The 20,787-nt window shown below is 40.1% G+C and overlaps 1 protein-coding gene across 3 annotated transcripts in view; it reads left to right on the forward strand.

The window, feature by feature from the left end:
- MTUS2 (microtubule associated scaffold protein 2) overlaps nt 1-20,787 on the forward strand; it is a 262,354-nt gene that overhangs the window by 119,516 nt on the left and 122,051 nt on the right. For all 3 annotated transcript variants that reach the window (XM_066544874.1, XM_066544873.1, XM_066544876.1), the window contains one exon: nt 1,212-1,418. In XM_066544874.1, coding sequence (XP_066400971.1) covers nt 1,212-1,418 — 207 coding nt within the window. The remainder of the gene's footprint in view (nt 1-1,211; nt 1,419-20,787) is intronic.

A 20,787-nucleotide genomic window follows, 5' to 3' on the forward strand; every position in this document is an offset into this window, starting at 1 on the left:
TAGTGTACAATAGTGTTCACTGAATAAGAACAGAAAAAGGGTGACTTTTTGGCCTTTTCAGAATTTGTTGGTAGCTTTTAATGCTGCCTTTTCTACTACCCCATTTGTCCTGATTAAACACTCTAGCATCAGGTTTTGGAGATTGTTGTTAATATTTTTTAAAAAAAATATGTATTTTTGCTGCACAGAATTCCACAGGAATCTGGTATTCTCAAATTTAGGAAGAAAAAGCTCTGTCCAAATTGATGTACACATGAGGTCTGGAGTCATTTGGGTATCCAGACCTTCCAACCAAAAGAAAAATCTAATTTTTGGTCCTTGACCTTGAAGGCAAGACTGCCGTGATCGTGGACCTTTGGACCTTTGGCCTGTGAAGGAAAAGAGGAGCATTTGTGAACCTGTGTTCTATATTTGCCTAGGAAGGTTTGCCTGAGCAGGAGCAGCAGCCTACAGGTTAGGACAGAAGCTGAAGACAGATGAGTGTTTGGTAACCACAGGCAGAAATCACAGCTGAACTGCTGCTGTGGTCTAACTCCAGGTGTTATAAACCAGCTGCTGTCACTTTGCTGAGACCTGGTGGGTGTCACTCACATGGGCTGAAGTCTTAGCAAGGAAAAGTCCACCAGTGGAAATGGCCAGTGGTATGTTAAAAAAGTAGGACTTTACAGGTCATGTCCTTGTTCCCAGGCTTGGCGGAAGAAAAGGGAAATTATTTTTAGTAAAATTTAAAAGAAGAACTTCAAAGAAGTGTTTTCTTTGAAATACAAAGAAGTTCTGTCTTCTGTGTCCTTGAAGAGGATTGTTGCTGGTTTACAATACTTTCCAAAATTGGAGGTTATGCGTAGCGTGTTTGTCTCTGTGAGTTTTTTTAATTGGCACACAATAAATGTAAAATTAGAAAGCGATACAGCATCGAAGAAGATAACATTAAAAGAAATTTGTAGCAGTGTTGAACTATGTTACTTTGCTGGAAGTTTGAGTTATGCCCCATGGGTACTTGGCACATTTCACCTTTTAAAAAATATTGTGACCTGAAATTTTTCCACCAAATGTCTTTTCAGTGCAGCAAAAAATAAGACGTCACTGCAGTTTGATCAGCCATTTAAACTTGTATTCAGTCTTTGTACTGCCTTTATGTAGTTGGGACATACAGGTAATGGTCTCACAGTTAACTTATTTAACAAAAATTTCTTTCTTTTTCCTTGTTTCAGTTGATCTTAAGAAAGGATCATGTCCAAGTGCTGCAAAATCAAATCTCCCCAAGCCCTGCCCATCTGGACTTCGTCCCCCAGGTTATTCACGGCTGCCAGCAGCTAAGCTGGCTGCATTTGGGTTTGTCAGGAGCTCAAGTGTGTCCTCTGTCTCCAGCAACCAGTCCAACGACAGCGCTCAGAGTGACCAGAGCAGGACAACTAACCGTAAGTCCCAAAAGTGCCCTTCTTTCCGGAGGGATATTAAACAGATGTGTCCCAGGATTGTGCAGACTATAGTTTCCATATAGTTCAGAACTAATGAAATCTGTGCAGTACTCACTAATCTCTTCTGTGCCACTGACTTTGGTTTGGTATCTTGATTGCCCAGTGAAGTTTTTTAAAAAATATGAATAATAATTATTAAATATTAATAAACAAGGATTAAATTCTAACAGCTGTTTAAAATATTAATAGTGAGGAATGAATGGGGCCTGAATGTTGAGGAGGTGGTTTCCCTTGCTACAGAGAAAATTCCATTAAGAGTGAATTTGAGCCATTCTTTCTTGTATTTTGTTTTTTACCTGGAACACGCCTTCTTACAAGCTGAAATAGTAAATAAACAGAGAGAACTGTGTTTGGCAAGTAAATGGCAGCCAATGCAGAACAGGACAAATATTATCTAAAATAGGAGCTATAGTCTTTCTCATCTACTTTTCTTCTGCTTCTTAAAATTCAGTATAATAAATTCAGCCAGTGATACGAAAAATTGAGCCAGTGATATGAAAGAGATCAGGACTGATATCATAGTACATCAACCAGACTTTGAATGATCCCCTGGCAGAAATGTCATTCCAAATCCTATTTTCTGCAAAGGCTGTTAATTTTATTAAGTACAAAATAATACCCACTGGATTCTGCAGTCCTTGGGAAATGTGCAATGCCCTGGGCTCAGAGCAGAAAGGGGGATTGAGGGATTTTCCTGCCCGTTTTTCTTTGAAGAGTGGATTGAACCTGAACTGTGTCAATATCAAAGCAAGTGGTATCAGCCCAAGAGGGGTGCAGACAGGGCCTCCTCTGAAGCAGCAGAGGAGACAAGATGCTTCAGGCTCCTAAATCTTTCACTGTTTGTATTAATTTGAAATTAATTAAAATAAATACAATTAATATAGTTCAAAACCCTAAGGATTTTCTCTTTCCCCTTTACATGGGGTGATTGAAATGCAAAAGACTAATGTCAGCAGGGACTTTTAACTTTACCAATGCCCCCAAACATGCTTTATCTTGTTTTACTGTTGGACTGATCACTCATTTTTTGTTATTTCCTGATAAACTTTACTTTGAGGTAAGTCAGCATCTTTTGCTTTGTGCTTTTACCCTACGTTTATGCCTTTTGAAGACTTCTCTTTTTATCTGGTGTTGTCACCTTTTAGTCTTTATTTACATAAAACCTGTGTTAAGGACAGAATTACCTGATATCTGGTTAGACCTAAACTATGTCTCTGCAAGCAATATTGTTGTTTAGCAGTTTCAGGTGAGAATCTGAAAAAAATGACAGCTGTAGGTACAACATCATCCTTGAACACACCAGATGTATACAGGTTCATACAAATCTAAGACCAAAATACTCCAGGCTGCTGAATTTGAATCAATTGATTTCTGTTAAAAAAACTGTGGAAGAAGTATTAGCAATCTCAGGCATAGAAAGTTACATCTGATTCTTCAGTTCTCTTAAAAGAAGTCGATTTCATTTATGTATTTGGGTGTATTTTTATATTATCTTTGTACATTAAGCCCATAAAAACTGAAACCACATTCCAGTCACTGGAAGGACATGGAAGCATTTGGTTTCAGCTGACTCAGCTGAGGATGGCAGTGCTCTTTGGTGTTGGGATCAGGATGATGTGACCATCTTGTGCATATTACAAGATCAGTTTTGATGGGTATGAAAATTACCTAGGGGAAGTGTTCTACTTGTACGAATTCATGTAGAGATGACCTCAGCCCATCATCTGATGAAAAACAGCATCTCTAACTTTGCTCTTGCTGCCAAGTTAGATAAGTCTTGGAAGCTGTTGTGGAGTTTCCCTCTACCTCCATGTGAGAGCAAGAGAATGAGCCCCTCCCAAGGGTCATCTCTCTCACATGTTTCTGCTGTCTGGCCCAGAAGTCTTTTACTTCTCTGTAGTTCCAAAAGGATAGTGCTTCCTCCTGGACAAAGGTGAGGGAAGGAGAAGGTGTGTTGCCAAGCAGGTGAGGGTACATCTGGTGTTTAGAATAAGTTGGTAAGTCACGACTTGGTAAGTCATCACACAAGGTGACACCTACCATCACCTGCTTGCTTTGGATTAAAGACAACGTGACTCCTGTTCATGGGGCGGATAAGTAGGAAGAAAAAGTGTTTCCTCACTGGTAATTTATTAACTTTCATAGAAATGTTATCTGTATGAAGCTGTGCCATCTTTTTCTATTTATAGCCTGTGTGCCAGCAAGAGTTAAATTAGTTGTCCAGCACCCAGGGAGCACAAATTAGCTGGTTTCCATTCCACCGCAGCTTATTTAACACAGAGCAGCAGTGCACTTAAACATGCACAGAAAGAACGTAGGGGAGAAGTACTGGCTCAGGAATCTTAGCATGACATATTATTTCTTCCCTTCATTGTCTGCTGGAAGAACAGTTTTATTTAAATTAAATAAATAGCTGATTCTGTAGTTACTACCTGAGATCATGTCTTTGACTAAATCAGGTCTCCTAGAGGGCAAGCAAAAGCTTTACTGTTAATTTCCTAGCTCAGTAGGGTAGAAAAATGCAAAATTATCTAGCTTTAGAAGTCTTCAAACACACATAACACAATTTTCTATTTAAGCAGCATCTCTGCATGTCAGGGAGACAAAAGTAGTTGATAACATCTTACAAGTGTGCATTTGTTATAAATAGAGGAGCTGCTACTGTTGTAAATCACGGAGCTCATTTCAAAATCATGACATTTTGTAGGTTACTAAAAAACCAATGACTATGGCTAGGTGAGAGGAAAACACTGGTTTATTTTAGGGACAGAGTGTTTTAGGGTAAACAGTGATTCTTTAAGGGACCCTGGTGAGATCCTGTTCTTGCTTTTCTCTCCTCTGCCAGATGTCTTGCTAGTTCTGCCTAAGCACATTTATTTTCAGAAGTCCCAGCTAGTGTCTCTGTCTAGGGAGTAAAACCTACTTGTTTAGAAAAAGGAGACATGATGTTTTTGTTGAGGGGAAGTTTGTTAATGGAGCTGCAATGTGGAAGCTTTGTTCTTCACCAGATTTCCCCCTTCCTGTGACCCCTCTAAAAGCTGTAAGCCTGGATGTGCATGGAGCCTGTGCTGTGCTGCTTAGTTCACTTTCTGGAAATACCTCACATATTTAGATTGACACAATTAAATGGATTTGAAGCAGTGGGACTGTGCTCTTTTCCCATGGTGAGACAGGACACACTGCTCAGTACTTGTCTCCTTGTCCTTGGGTCTTTCCTGGAGTTCCATCCCAGGGTTGTGGGTTTCAGCCAGGCTGCTCTTTGCCAAAACCATGCCAGCAGTGACAGTCTTGTCACCAGCTGCTAATCAAGGTCAGTCGTAATGGGGCTCTGCTGCTATGAGGTCCTGCCCAATTTTCTGTTGAGACTGAAGGGGCAGCCTCTGGGAAAGCCTCTGAGGCTCAGCTCCTGGTCCTGGTAGTCCACAGATCTGTTCTGTGGCACAGATAGGTTTGTGCACTAATATCACTAATATCTTTGTTCAAGATTACCTGCAAAATTCAAATTTAGCCCCAGCTCTGGTGTACTACTTTTAAGGTTTTAAAAAAATGCCTGGTATTTCAGATGATTATTCTTTATTTAGAAAAAGGGAGTTTTATACATCTAAAAACTTGTTGCTGGTTTGCAGTCTAAATTGACTTGCACTGAAAAATTGAGATACTTCAGTCTAAGAGGAGTGTGAACGTATTCTGCAAAATATGAGAAAAAGTGAATGACTAGAAAGTCATGTTAAAGTTGAAACCACTATGATTTGCAGTGGAGAGAAACAATTGTATAAACATAAAGAGAAACTTCCAGTTTAAACCACTTGTAACAAAATACTTTGTGGATTTTGTTTTGGAATTTTAAATGCACTATATGGAAGCTTCCCCTGTGTCTGCCCCAATAAAATTTGCATGAGAGGTTCACGTCATCCACCAAAACCCACAGTTGTGGGATGTGGTTCTCAGTATTATCTTGTGATTCTGCAGTGAGGCAACATGATGCTCATACTGTACCTTCTGTTTCACTGGTTTGAGGGGCTCAGAGTTCTCTCACTTGTATCTGCATTTTGAGTGACCATCTGAATGTCCCGCTCACACAATTAGGTTTATGTACTTCATCAGCATAGACTCTAACTTGCTGTAGGTACCACGTGGGAAAGAGTTTGCCAAGCACTGTGGAAGAGTTTGATGTGTGGAGGATTGGAAGGAGGGTGGATTGTTTAGAATGAGTTAAGGTATGCTAACTGCTAGGAGTTCAGGAGATGGAAGAATGTTGGTATAACATCAGGAAATACTTCATAGTCATAAGGTCTACTAGTCTGAAAAAATAGTCTTCCAACTCAAGCAGTGAAATCCCTGTTGCTTAAGGTTCTTTAAATAGAACAATGGCACGGTGTTAGAGGCAATTCTTCTCCGTCGACGTGCTAGACTAAAAGACATAATGCTATTCAGTATCTACCCACAGCTCTGAGTGCTGAAGCAATTTATTTTGGGAGTGAGCAAGAAAATGGTGATGAATATTTCAAAACTTGTTTTAGTATCTCTCAACAGCTATTGTTTTGATAAAAATGATAGAAAAATGAAACTGCATGTTTTAGTGATGTAAACCTCCATGATCCTTTCTTCAATATATATATATTTCTCACTGGTTTTTGACCTTGAATTGCCTGACCTTGCTAAATGTTGAATTTCCATTCTAATAAGCAACAATGTCAAAGTGTCAGATTCAGGTGGGTGGAGAAATGAAGAAATTAAAGTGAGCACAGAAGCCTTGAATAGATGCCTAATTGCCTCCAAAATGGGTAGAACATTCAAAATTGTCACATAGTAGACAGGTAAACCAGTTGTTCTTAAATACATAAGTATTATGTTAATATGAAGAATTTCCTGCATGAAAATACTTTCCAATCATATTTCTCTGACTGATTTTCTGTTCAGTTTTCTACATTACAAATTCAGGGTTTTTTTCCTTTCTGATATTAATGCCTTGATGGAAGAATCACTTTATGCCATCATTTCACTGTGAATAGGACTAAAATAGAACAGTATTGAGATTCTCAGCTTTGTGGGATGAAGCATCTGGAAAAGTGCAGTATGGCAGCCAGGAAGAGCAAGGGCTATAAGACATTTTAGCTGCCTTTACTTAGCAGCATTTACTTTTCATACTCTAGTTGCTATTATGGGGGGAAAAAGATTCAAATACTTACTTGGGGGTGTGGGCACAGAGGTTTCTCTCTATTTGCAGAGATTGAAACAACAGTGCTGAAGTATAAGTTGGCTATTAATTTCAGTGGGTTTTAGATATAGTGCTTGTGATAGCATTTTAATGTGGTATTATTTTAATAGCTTAGATAATGTCTTTGCTATCTCCATTGTTACTTCTTCCCCTGCCCATCAGAACACATAGCAGAGGGGAGCACTTCCACATTGGAAGGATCTTACCACCCCTTGTAATGAATAAGTAGAGGCAGGAAGATCAAGCTGGTTTGGAAATGCAGAACTACTTTTATATGAAGATGCCAACCTGAAATATTTAAAGGGTTTCCAGTTTTGCTGAGCTTAAGTTTGTCAAAACTGAAGAAATCCATGAAACTCTGAATTCTGCAAAGCTTGCTTTTTATGAGCAAAGAAATGTTGAAAGAACTTTGCCAAGGTCTTGTGCCAGCTCAACTCGAGTGCTTAATCATCATGTTTGTTATTGTTATAAAGTGCCATATAAAATCTGTGGTTTTAGTGTAAGAAGTCCAGTCTGGGAGATTCTGTGTCTGTGTTCTAAAATTGTCCCGGCAGCTCCAGTTCCAGTTTTTGGCACTTATTTCTGTCTGGCTTTTAAAAAGTGGCTTAAATGATCAACCTCACTTTCCTGTCTGTAAAATGGGGTGGGAGAGTACAAATGTTTGTGCATGTATTGGGTAATGGGACGGCAAGGAAGAAACAGATAGTGACAAATCCTCTTTCCTGGCCCACTTCCACACAGGATTATTTGACTGATTATGTGCACCTAATTTAGTCACCGCGACTCTTAGTGTTTAATCTGCAGAGGGCAAAAAGTAGTTCAAACCACTTGCACGCCAGGCTGCCAGACACCAGTTTCACTGGAGAAGGCAGTGCATTGCCCCAGGATTAGATTATTCCCATTACAGACACCCAAGGTGTCTCTGTCCTCTAACTCTGTGGGAAAATGTTGATTCAATGATCAGTGTGGTGGATGTAGCTACTGTGGCAACCTGCTTGGTGCCCCTATAGTGGAAGGTTTCATCAGCCCCTTCTTTATTTTAAAGGTGTTCTGTGGTTGATTTTGTGCTTCCTTGGTCCATAGGAGATCATGACTACTTTATTTATTTGTGGTATGATTAACTTCAATAATTTTAAGAGGGATACAAAGAAACCAGCAAAGCCATTTTTAAAACAACCTTTTTTTCTTTTTCAATCTTTATATCACATTTTTAAAAACATCTAGTCTTCAGTGATCCTGAAGGGTGTCCCCTCTGGTAGGGATGCGAGAAAGACATGAGGAAAAAGAGAGCTGATGGTGCAGTGTGAATTTTACAGTCTGGGGAAAAGCCTCGGTCAGTCCAGAGCCAGTAACAGGCACAGGCACTGTATTCATCTTTCTGGGGACACTCAGCACTTGAACAGTGTCACTTAAAGTGTCCTTTTCAAAATATGAAGACAAGGAGCAGCTGGAACATGTCTGTCACATCCAAATTAAAACCCTTCTTAAGACCAGAAAACTCACTATAAATTGCCTCTTTTTCATACTTTAATCTTCCTATTCTATCTGTTGAGGGGAGAAATACTCGTTTAGAAGTGAACCCTGTGGGTATTCATTGAAATGGATTAATCTTTTAATTTAGCCCAGAAAAAAAATTAAGGAATAAAGCTTTGAAGAAATGAGAGCTCATCCATTTCTCTTTTTCTTTTTTCTTTTTCTTTTCGTAATTTTTTTTCTCCCCTCGCCTTCTAAAGGAATCTCAGTAAAAATCTTCAGTCTCCCACTAATGAAGAATGAGAAACTTTAGAGAAACTTTCTGCTTCACCGTGTCTCTCTCATGCATTTAATTTCAGTTTATATATCAATATTTAAAAAGGGTTAATTTTGGATGTCTAGCTGTGGGGCTTATCACTGGTGTATTCCACTGACTTCATCTCCAGTTTTTGTGGTTTCTGAAATTCAAGCCTGTGGTAATCTAGATGCATTCAGCTCTATAAAGATACATCTTCAAAAAGCACCACATATTGCTTCTGGTGCAATTCTGCATTTTGTATTGTCTGTGAGGTTGAAGCCAGTGAGCACAGTGAGGCATTCTGGCTTTGAAATCTTTAAGTAAATCAAACAGTTGCCTGACTGAACCAATTACTGTCAGTGACAAAAATCATTGCAGACTCTATGATAATAGGCTTTCTTCCAAAGATAACTTTTCTCCCCCAAAAATAAGTATTAATTTGAAAATACAAGACGTTTGATATGGTAGTTATGAGCCAACTTTGAGTCACAATGAGACAAAGAGAAATACCTGTGTAACAGTTTGAAGTTGTGCAAATTTTGAAAGTATTTTTTAAATTATGTTTTGCCTTGTGTGATTTCTGCTTAGGGTCAATGAAGCTTTTAGCTTGTTTTCCTAAACAAGAAGCAAATAAGCTTGAGGTTCAGTGTTTCTTTGATCTCTCTCAACAAGGACTAAATTTAAAAAGTGAAACTGAGATGATCTCCTTGCAATCAAATTATTAACAGCTGTAGTCCAAAGTAAAATGTTGTGAATTTGTCACACACACAGTTCAATCCAGTTGCCTTGCCAGCAATAAACAGGACCAAAGTTACAAGTACTGTAAATATGACTGGCAAATCTCATTTAGACCAAAAGGTTTCAGAAAACAAAACTGTCCTCTTTATAGAGCATGAAAAATCAATTAACAAAATGGTATGCTTTTGCAAAATGAAGTGTGGATAATGAACACAAACAATTGGGGATTTGGGAAAAGCCTGTAAACTGTCCCTTTTGGGAGGGAGGGTGACTGATTAGTTGAGGAGAACCATGTGGATTAGTGCAGGTATGTATTAACAGCAGAGCAAAGGAAGACAAACTTCAAAGATGTTTCCAATCTTTGATCCCATTAGGAATCCTGCAGAAGACTTGTGAATTCTAATTTAGTAGCATGAGAAGTGTTACAGCCAAAAGAGTGCAGCACTATTTTTAGAGGAAAAACTTCTTCCATGTAGAGGTTGGGCTGGAGTATCACTCATAACATTTTTTCCATCACACTAAACTAAACAGGTTAAAATTGAGGTCATTTATGTAAGCCTTCCAGGTGCTTTTGAGAATATCTGAAATAAAAGAAGGATTAGCATCTTTTGCAGCTTTCATTATTGCCATGAGTCTGTTAGTTGTTATCCAAGAACTTGAAAATTGCAGTTTAAACAGCTTCCTTCTGGCTTGCTGCTTGGCAATCTCTAGAGGCCTGGACAAGACTACAGGAGGCTGTAAACAGCTCAGAATGTAGTGGTTCTTTGTCTTGTAACAAGTGTGAGACCATAGGCTTTCAACTTGGGACTTCCAGAGTTAATTTAAATGCTAGAAGAAAGCTGACTACAGTCTGAAACAAGTAAAACCACCACTGGCAGAAAAATGACAGACTGAGACCCTCCAACCAAGAGCAGTAAGTTGAATAAAACAGGAACAATTGCACAGTCTTTTCCTCCATGGTGGGAGTTATTGGAAACTGTGGGCTGTTGGCACACAGGATCTCAGTGACACCACCATCAGCAGTAGCAGACACTCAGTATCTTGGAAATGAGCCCAGGAAATGGTAGTATGCTTCCCACGGGGCAGCTTTAAGGGTCTACCTGTGGAATTGGTGTGGTTGGAGGAAAAAGGTGCTGCCATTTCTGTGGTTTACACACATGCCTATGACTCTCTGTTACCTATGGCAAGGAGTCACTTAAGCTGGGCTACATGGTGTAAATCTTTAATATATGCTCTTCCCAACTTCATGATCTGCTCATGTGCCTTGACGCAGCGTAAATTGCCATCACTACTTCCATAGCAGGCTAAGCAGTCAGAAATACTTATGCAGAAATATGAACATTTAGGATGAGAGAATAAAGTGCTCTGATTCAGAGGTGGGAACTGGACCTCGTTGGAAGAGCTGTCAGTGTTCCCACATAAACCTTGACATCGGATCGTGAGTCAGTGGGGTTTGTCTCAGAACAGGGCAGGTCACTCCCTGTGTGCTGATTCACCAGCCAGTCATAAGGGTGCTCTGTTGTTTTAGTGCACACTACCTGCATTGGGCCACTAGGCATTGAGCAGTGTGTTTCTATGTAAAAAGGTAAAAACTGCTAACCAGAACACAAGGGAGATGGATGCATACTGGCCAGCTGCTGCACTGGTGCCAGCACCAACTTCTAGCAGCACTGATGCTGCACAGTGGTCCTTGGTGAGACAAAACCAGGCCAGATCAGTGTGTTTTCGCATGTCACGAACCCTTCTCCAGCTGAACGTGACACTAGTCTTTTCTATTTGTTTTCTTATTCAAAGTAAGTCTCCCAAAGAAGATGAATTCCATTATAGTCCTTAATTAAGCTACCACAAAGAAAGAAAATAGCTTCTAATTTGCAGAGAAGACTCAGGAGATGCCCTTCTACCCCACCCCTAAAAGCAGAGAAAGAAGTTAAATGAAGTTAGATGAGTTGTCTCCTACCACTGCCATGCATCTCAGAAATACTGTGCATTTCTGGTGCCCTGATTATTAGGTGAAATATTGAAGTTCAGTCAGTGATTAACTTCCTGTCTATCACACATTGCAGTTACACTGTGCTCCTGCAAGCCATTTCTGGAAAGGTGTGCACAACCTCCAAAGCAACTGAGCAAAACTGAGTCAGGAATGCTGATGGCATGTCTCAATCAAAACATCTTATGGCCAAACCTTGGAAACCCTTGTATTGTCTTCTCCTGCTGCTAAACTGTATGGAATAGTGTGGGCTAGAGTTCAGTCTGTGCCCTCAAGTGTATGGCATGATTTTTTGGGTTTAAACGACAGAATTAAAAATACATCACTTTTAACCAGATTTTTTTTCTCCTAAAAATAAGAATATATAATTTATTTGCCATTTTTTATAAACTCTTCTGTTCACTTCTTACTGCACGTGAGACAATCTATGAGTTAATATTACTTTTGTAATCTGAGGAAAGGGGATTTCCCAATGAATGTTATTACAATACTTTAATTTAAACTGAAGGCCTATTTTTAGATGCTTGGATGTGTCTTGGAATAAAACATTCCTTCTCTGACATGTTCTAATGTTGACTAAATGTATTATGTACTGCATCTAGGTATCTAAGGAATTTTAATTGTCTCAGAGGTACACAATAGTGTTTTAGAATTAGGATATTTATCACTTGTCACAGCTTGTAAATTTAGATACAGAACAGGCCTGTACACTGTCAAACTGTGTGGGAAAGAGGAATAGGAGGTAGCGTCATGGTCTCTGTATGCCTTCCAAGGAATAGTTTGGAAGTATGTTCTAAAAATGTCTAAGATGTATTTTAAAAAGGTGTCGTTTAAAAAAGCTTAAACCTGAAGGAAAGATGCAAGAAAATTTAAAAGAAAAAAGCTGATGCTAAGAAACTGTCTCTTGTGTGCACAAGTCAGTGCCACTTCTTTGGCAGAGCGATAGCTGCTCTAAGAAATGTGCTGAATTATGCATGGCTTACCAACAGTCCTGCTCTGGAGCTCAGTTGTGATGGCTTGGGGGAATGTGTGCACTCCTGAACTGCCATCTCTCCACCCATTGTGTGAATCAAAAGTACCTGCAGATAAAAAATTCAGATTAATTGAGAGAAGCCTCCAAGCAGCTCAGTAAGTGATAGAAGCTTGCTATCAGTGACAGCTGGAAGATAAAACTGTGGACTGTCATGGTAAACAATTTGCAGCTACAATTTGTTTGGTACTCCCCACTTTGAAGCATGCCAGCTATCATGTTTAAAAAACAGCACAACTAGTAAAACTAGTTTAAAACATGAAAGATTTGTATATTTTAAATCAGACTGACTTTTTCATGGAGCCTACAGTTTTATAACTGTAATTTTTGATTTTGTTTTTCTTTTTAATTGAGTGGATGGTGAATGTTTCCCTAAGTGGTATCTCAGCAGCTGTCATAAGGTGGTTCCTGCCTTTGCCAGGGTGGTGGGCAGCATCTTGGAAGGATTGAAGCAAAGCAGAGAGGTCCATTTATGACTTCTCCCTGCCCATATAGCCAGGTATTTGGAGTGATTATCCTGCTAAAATACTGTATAATGCCAGTTTATAGTTCTTTAAATGTGGCCATTCTGTTACTGTTTAATTCCAAATATCTATATTTTGCTGTTTTCCCTCATGGCTCTAGACAGGGACCTCCCTCTCTTGTGGGTGCTGCCCATCGCTTGCATGGCACCCAGTGATGATTTGAAAGACTGGTGCTAAATAAGAATTGTGGTAACATTTGCCTCTACTACAGCAGGCACAAAGCTTCACCCTGCTTTTTTTTTGCAGTTTGTAATTAACTAATGAAATGTTTATGCAATTAGCTTTGATAATGCTTCCAGGAAAACACCACATGCTTGTTTGAAAGTTTACCTCACTATATAGGTATTTTAGAGGGAAGTTGATTGGGGAAGAAAGCTCTGCTGGAGTTTTCAGATGTTTTTCACTGGGTGGATTGTAAAGAAGTCAGGGTTTTCCCCAGACTTGGATTTCTGAAGTTTTTGCAACTTCCATTGCCAATGCAAGGTCCTCCCACTGCTTGACATACTGTCCCTCCCTGTCACTTGGATACAGGCCAGGTGTGCTGGCATCTCACATGGGCGGCTTGGGCTGGCCGAACCAATTGTGGTGGCTGAGCTCACACAATTGCTCAGTCAAAAGCTCAGTCACATCAGCCCTGTGAGCGTGCACAAACTCTGCCTGTGGCTAACAAGGTGCTGCTGCCTCTGCCTGTGAGTGTGGGGGTGAGGAACTGGCTGCTGGCACCTTTGGACATTTTACCCTCTCCGCTGGAGCACTTTGAATATGGGGATCCCACTGCACCAGGGGTGCAGCTGAGAACCAAACACTCTCAACTTTCCTCATCCCTGTCCTTGGCTTGGCATGGGACCTGATAATAATAATACAATTTTGCCTTGAGAGTGGGACACGAGGTGTAGGAGCCTCCTGCAGTAAAATAAACTAGGTCGGTACAGCACTTTGTGTGTTGTATGTCCCCCAATATGTAGTGAATATTCCTGCATAGCAAGTGGTATGTTATTTACAGCATTTTGGTTACACTTAGAATAAATTTATTTAAATTTAACTTCTCGTCAGCATTAGCTTGCAGACCTGGAGATAAATAAGCCACCGTTGAGTTTGGACTTTTGTAGCATTCTATTCTGCTTAGCAGTTTTTTAACTATGCAGTTCTGGCAACATTTTAGCAAAGATACATGAACAAATCACCTTATATAAATTGCTGTTCATCTGGTAAGGGCTGTGGGGCTTTAGGTTTTACTCTCCCCTTCTCTTTTGCAGTATTGTCCTGGAGATGATGCAGTTTTTCTGGTAGTGATTCAAAGGAAATGGATACATGGTATAAAAATTTTCAGAGCAATCTGCAAGTGCTGAGAGATGGGAAGAGAGAGTTTAGCTGGAAATGGCCCTGACATCCACCCACCCTTCATCAAGAGTCCTAAACTGTCCTTGAGCCAAGGGGGTTTTCAGCACAGGGCTTCAAGGCAAACTCTCCTAGGACTCAGAGTGATGCATGGGAATTAAACAGTACACATACAGGGAGTAATTAAGGGCTTAAGGATCACTTGCACTCATACTAACTTGAATAATTGTTTTCATTGGCTTCATAAGGCCTAGTCAGCACCGTATACGTTGGAAGGAGAAGTCTCCAGCAATCTGCTGCAGCACCAGCTGGGAATTCACATCATCCAGGGAACTTGGGAACAAGGTGTTTCCACTGTGACTGCAAGTGGGAACTCCAACAATAACAGATAAAAAGCAACGTATGTTTTCAAATATCTCACTTTTGTTTAAAAAAGCCCCCACAAAGATTATTACACACTTGAAGGTAAATCTATTTACAGCTGCATAAAGAGCTCCAATTAGCTGAAATATGGCGAGCCTCTCTATACAGTAGTGTTAGTACCAGCTCCACCAATTCTATAAAAATTGCCTGCACTTTCCTGCTGGCCAAACGGGTGCAGTGTGGTGACAGATTTTAGCATTTCTGTGTCGCATGATATAGCTAGACACAGAAATCTTTATTTTTGGTGGACAAACCTGTTCAGTTTGGACAAAACTCTTAAGTAAATTTAATACATTGATATTTCTAAAGAAATTTCTGTTGAAAGCTGTTGGTAAATGATAATTTGTTTTCTTCTAGAAAACTGTTGGGAGGCAGGCAAGTGTTGTGATCACTGCCTTGTGAAAAGGATGAGCTCTCACATGAGCCATCTTGGAGCATATTGGAAGGTTTACCTGGGATATTTGAAGCCCAGGTGCCTTCAGCTCTCTGAACCTGCTGTGTCCCAGGATACTTGGTCTGAGACCCAGAGACAGGCTTTCTGGGACCACAACAGGGAAAATGACCACCAATTGTGGGAACAATGCACTGGATGAGAAGTTCGCCCAAACCATGTCAGGGGGAGAATGATAATGCTTCAAGACCATGTCTGAAGTGTTCTGAAAAAAAAGTCACACTTAGCCACTTGTTCTCAGCTCCAATGGAGCAAAGCTCTGCTTCCTTGGGGAAAGTTTTAGGAGCATTTATGCTTTTATATAAAGCAATGATGTCCCCTCCAGACTTCCTGAATTGAGGGAGAACTTCCATGAGTGTGTTTCAGCAGTGAAGTAGATATAGTCCTTCATCTCTGTAAAGCTGGCTTTGGCATTTATCATATCAAAGTATTCAAATTTATGAAGCAGTTTCTTGGAGCTCAGTTAGTCCCATGGGTGACTTTTTTATAGAACCAGCAGCCAAGCTGCCTCCTTGTTAAAACTGCACAGAGAGAGCTGTGTCATGTGAACTGCAGGGAAATTAGAGCAGGCTAATCAAAAAATAGCAAAGCTGGAAGTTAGACATTAAAGGTGCTTTCATATGACCACAAGATATGAGCCTAGAAATGTGGTCCTAATGTGTACCATACTCTAGTGCACAAGTAAAAGTATAGCCAGAATGCAGCCAGAAAAGACCTTATTTGATAAGAACTTTTCCCATTAAAAATGGTAATGAATATATGTAATGCATTTCACAAAGCTTTATCGGGAGATCAGAGACGTAGGGTCACTGAAAACAGGTCAGCCTGGTGAGAAGTCCTTGCTCTTGATGGATGATCAGTAACACTGAGCTTGGTTTGGGGCAGATTTTCTCTACTGTTATCATATGTGTAAAGGATGGACCTTGACTAGGGAGCTTGTTTCCTTTAAATTTTTTGAAAATAATTCATGATGTCTAACCTATATTTCTCTTGCAAGAGTTTATGCCTGCTTGTCTTGTTCTTTCTGAAGAGGATGCAGAGAATTGCTTCTGCCCAATACAAATGCAGATAATTGTTTCTGCCTAATACATATTTGAAGACTCCTGTTATGTCTCATCTCATTTCCCTCTGTAGAAATGAATCAATCCATGTGGTTCAGCTCTTTCCTATGCCATGCTTTCAAAGACCTCTGATAATTTTCTATTCCTTACCTTTGGACTTCTTCTACTTTGCCTGAGTGTGATTCCCTGACCTAGACTAGTTACAGAAAGCTAATATAAATCCCACTTTGTAAAACTTTTCATAAAGGAAGTCAATCACCTATCAGGGTCAATGAAATTAAATCTTTCAGAGTTGATATAAACTTGCCTAAGGATACCAATCAGAGAACAGGCAGAGCCAGGGAGATGAGCAAGGCCTCAACTCCCTAGCCAGTCCTTGTGAAGGCTGGCAAACACACAAAGGCCTGCAAGCCTTTCCTTGGAGAAATGTACCATGAGGAATCACTAAAAGGTCTGGACTGCCCCCCAGACTGGTCCTTTTTCTTGCAAGATGTGAGTTGTAGCAGTGCCTCTCCTATTTATGTGCTGACTGCTCTTGGTATGGCATTCACCCAGCTGAACTCCTACAGCTCCAGTCTCTTGCAGGTTGAAGGCATGACAATTTGAAATGTGCTTTTATCCTCTTCCTTCTCACCTTCAAAACCTTCTGTAAATGGAGCTGGGCATCCAAGTTTAAGTTATATTCAGGTAAATGTGTGTATTTTAGTAATGGATTAGAGAAAAAAAGCAGAGCATTTTAAAAAGCAGAGCTGGTATATGCTGCTTGCTCCAACCAGAGCTCACTTCACCGACCCAATAAAGTAAAACTACAAGTATCTGTAAAATGAGGTTGTAGGGGAGGTTGCCCAGCATGAGCTGCAATTGCAGGAAATTATTTTTCTTAGTTATTGTGCAGTAGTGAGTATATTAAAATGTTCCACCTTCTCCTTAGCAATGTGATGTTTGCTGAACCACAGCACATCTCAGCTACACTGAGTAAACACATATTTATCGATCTGATTTTAAAATGTTAAAATATTCTAATTGTTATTAAGCTGATCTACACATCTTACCTCGGCAATGGCTCGGACATGTTTACATTTTTATTGTTTGTTTGGGGTTTTTTTGTGGTTTGATGTTTGGGTTGTTTTTTTTCTTTAATAAGACACATTTATTCATTCTCTTCTCTATTGGAATAGTTTATCTGTAATTTAAGATGCAGTAATGTTGTTACTAGTAGAAATCAATGAATTAATTTGATACCAGCAATTGCTTAACCTACCCAATGCCAGAGGGACCCCAGTGCAAGAAAAGGTGTACTAATACTTTATGAACATGCAGCACTTGCACCAGCACACTGCTGATTAAAAAACACAGGAGACTTTTCTTCAAAGGATTCTGAATAAAGCCTTTGGTCCTGTTTCCACATGTGAATTTCTTTTATTTTTTTTTCATTGTCCTAAATACATTTGTTAGCCTACCTCATTTTGAACTGTAGCTGAAACTACATTAGAGAAAGATTTTTCATGCATTTAATACATCACTGAAAGCAATTGAGAGTTATATATATATTTTACCTGATAAATATCTCAGCATTTTAAATCCTTCTGAATCCTTGGACAGTGCTACTTAATCTCTTAAACATGCACTTATAATTACTTAAGAATTCACACACTGGAGATCTAGTGACCCAGTTGTGCTCTGCACTGCCATATGTGGGAGTTGATTTGGACTTTATTAATCCAAATAATTTTTGAACCCTGTGAACATACTCAGGACTTTGCAAGTGCTAATGAGCATTGCTAGCAAGCTGAGCAAATGGTGTTGTCCAGCCAGAAGCTCTGTGATGGGTGCAGAGCCCTGTGCTGCTCACAGTGGTGGTGAGCTCTGCCCTTAAAAGATATTTTTTAAATGTAGCTTAGTTACTAGGAAATATGTGTGCTGAAACTTGCAGTGGTATCAGATACTGTGGCAAGAAAACTGACTGGAGATGGCCTGAAAGATTTTAACTCAAATAATAGCTTTTTTTCAAATATCAATCTTCTCTATAGTACAGAAGAAAAGTAAATGCTATTCCTTCCTTTGAGGTACAGTGGTGGTCTTAATGTGACTTAAACTGCATTTCAGGGCAATTGCTGTCTCTGAATGCTTTATTAGTATCACTAGCCACAATCCCTTTCTATGACCCCTTACCTATGAATTATTTCTGTTCCAGAGAGGGAGGAAAAAATTATGATGTATGAAATAATATAATGTCTAGTATAGATCTCTCCTGAAGCTGTAGGGGTGTGTTTATCGGTATAAATGCACCTGTATAAATCCCACTGCATGAAGTTGTTAAAAACTGTTACTAGTAATAATATGTATATATTTATTAGTAGCTTTTGATATTTGAATGTCTAGCCCATAACTAGCTGTGCTTAGAGAGATACTGTCAAGTTAAATGTTCCTTCTCTATGTTTCAAATGGTACATTTGGTAGTTAAAATGAAAGAATGCAATAAGAAAAGGAGTTGAATTTACTGTTTTGTTTTGCTTTCAGTAGTCCAGCCATGTGGATTGATTAGTTGCCATCTAAGCAATTTAATTTCAAACATCCTATCAGGGCATTTCTGAGATGTGTCTTGAACAGAAGCAGCGCTCTTTGGGTTTCTGTCCATCCCCAAATCCTTTGCTGTTTTCTTAAAAAGCTCTTTTGTTTTCTACACCCCATTTACCTGCTCCGTACACACTTTAAGACCAAACATGTCACTCGCCCTGTCTCTGAGTCCTCTTAGCACTGATGTTTCCATGCCAAACAAGTATCCCAAGCTGCTGCTGGGGGAGATGAAAGGAGCAGCCTTGCCATAGAGTGATACTGTTTGCATAGACAGCTGAAGGAGCTCTGGATTTTCGGGGTGATAGGCATTTTGGGCTCACCTTATCAACCCATCTGCATCAGCACATGGAAGGTGGGCTGCATAACAGGTGACAGCTGCTAATTATCATATACTGAAGACTTTGCATGGTGAACAAGAACTATTTCTAGAGAAGCAAAATGGTTTTTCTCCAGGTCTCCAATGCAACTGACTGTGCTGGACTGGGTCGTGGCGCTGCAGGCAAAGCCCACCATGATCTGTGCTTGCTTGTGGTGAGCTGCTGCTGGCCACACCTGGAATAAGGCCACACCTGCCCTGAATATTGCCCTTCCTCCTCTGAAGACACATCACATCCTCCTCCTCCTATGCCACTGCAACAATGTCATTTGAGATTCCTCCTTGACTACAGGTCAGACCAGTGGTCCTCACTGTCAGGTAGCTCTTGCACCATGTGGAGCTGAAAGCCTCCTCAGAGAGCACTGACTCACCTTGCATAGCACAAGAGTCATGATTGTCATTCCAACTTAAATGTACCTCTTGTGTCAAGGGCAAATAAACCTGCTTTCTTCTCCCATAAGAAGCTTTGGCAATGAATGCACGCTTTAAGCTAGTTTGCAAATAACTGCACTATAGGATAGAGAGTTCTTATGGAGAAAAAGGGAAGCTTAACTGTGAGCATATTTACATACAGATAAACTATTGGTTTTTCCTAGGGTCTAACTCAGATACCAGAGGTAAGGCAGGGTACTCTGTATTAGTTGGACCAGCTCAGTATGCTCCTGAGCTTTTCTTCACTCAGAGGAAGTCAGCTCCTTCCAACACTGTCTGATGTCAGTCACATTGTGGTCAGAATAAATGGAAGTGCAGCCCCTTCCATTGCAAGAGCCTTAGGGATCTAGCCACAGCTCAAGGGACATTATAGAACTCCATGTCACCCTCTAAAGCAGCTGAAATATAAACAGGACTTCTGTGCCACAAAGCCCTGCCCTTTAAAAGTACTATAAACAAAAATCAGGACTGTGAATCTTGGAGCTCTGCTTGTGAGTGCCAGAGACAGGATGCTGCTTATGCACTGGACAAAACACTGCCATGTCAGAGGCATTAAAATGACATGTTTACCCTATGAAATGAACTTGAAAGGTTCAGCTCTCCAACCACCTGCTCAGGTCTGGCTAAGTATTCTCTGAGAAAACCTGGTTGGGAAAGGACTTGTTTGGATAGGGTGGCCTTGACTGAGGGACAGTTTATTATCCTCTGAGAATAAACATATTTTCATTGTGGAAGATTTTTCAGAGTTTTGGAGGGTTTTTTGTCCATAAAAAGATTCCTATCACAAATGAGATCGATGAGCTGTATTGAACACATAATGAAGAATAGTGCCTGGGTAAAATACACATGGAGGATGCTCAGTTGTGTGACTGTAAGTTTCTTGTGCTGACTTGGAAAGCCCAGGAGTTCTCCTCCACCTAGTTTGACCATATGATGTCTCCAATGCCATGCAGATGTCACAGGGGCATAAAGATGTCTAAAAATGGCATTTAGACACCTGTGATTGCATGGATGAATCTTATCTCAAGGAGAGAAATTCTGATATGCATATCCTGGCACATGCAATGCTTCCTGTGTGCAAGCTGCTCGTGGCTCTAGCAACAGGAGATGTGGCTCAGAATGGTCAGAGAAGCCTGCCAGAGCTATGTGCCTCCTCCTGAAGTCACTACTGGTTTTAGGCCTCCCTTACCTCCCAGGGCCCTTTTTAGTTTCATCTTCCACAAAGAAAGCAAGAGGGTAGTACAGATAACTAAGCTGTTACTCTCTATTGAGTCAGCTCTGATCCATCCATACCTTAAATTCCAAGGCCATGGCTTATCTTTAAAGATGAGCTATGGACATTGGTTACTCTTGATCTGCCTGCTTTCCACTCTGTTAGCTTTC

This window comes from Molothrus aeneus, chromosome 2, assembly GCF_037042795.1.
Source record: "Molothrus aeneus isolate 106 chromosome 2, BPBGC_Maene_1.0, whole genome shotgun sequence".
Lineage (NCBI taxonomy): Eukaryota > Metazoa > Chordata > Aves > Passeriformes > Icteridae > Molothrus > Molothrus aeneus.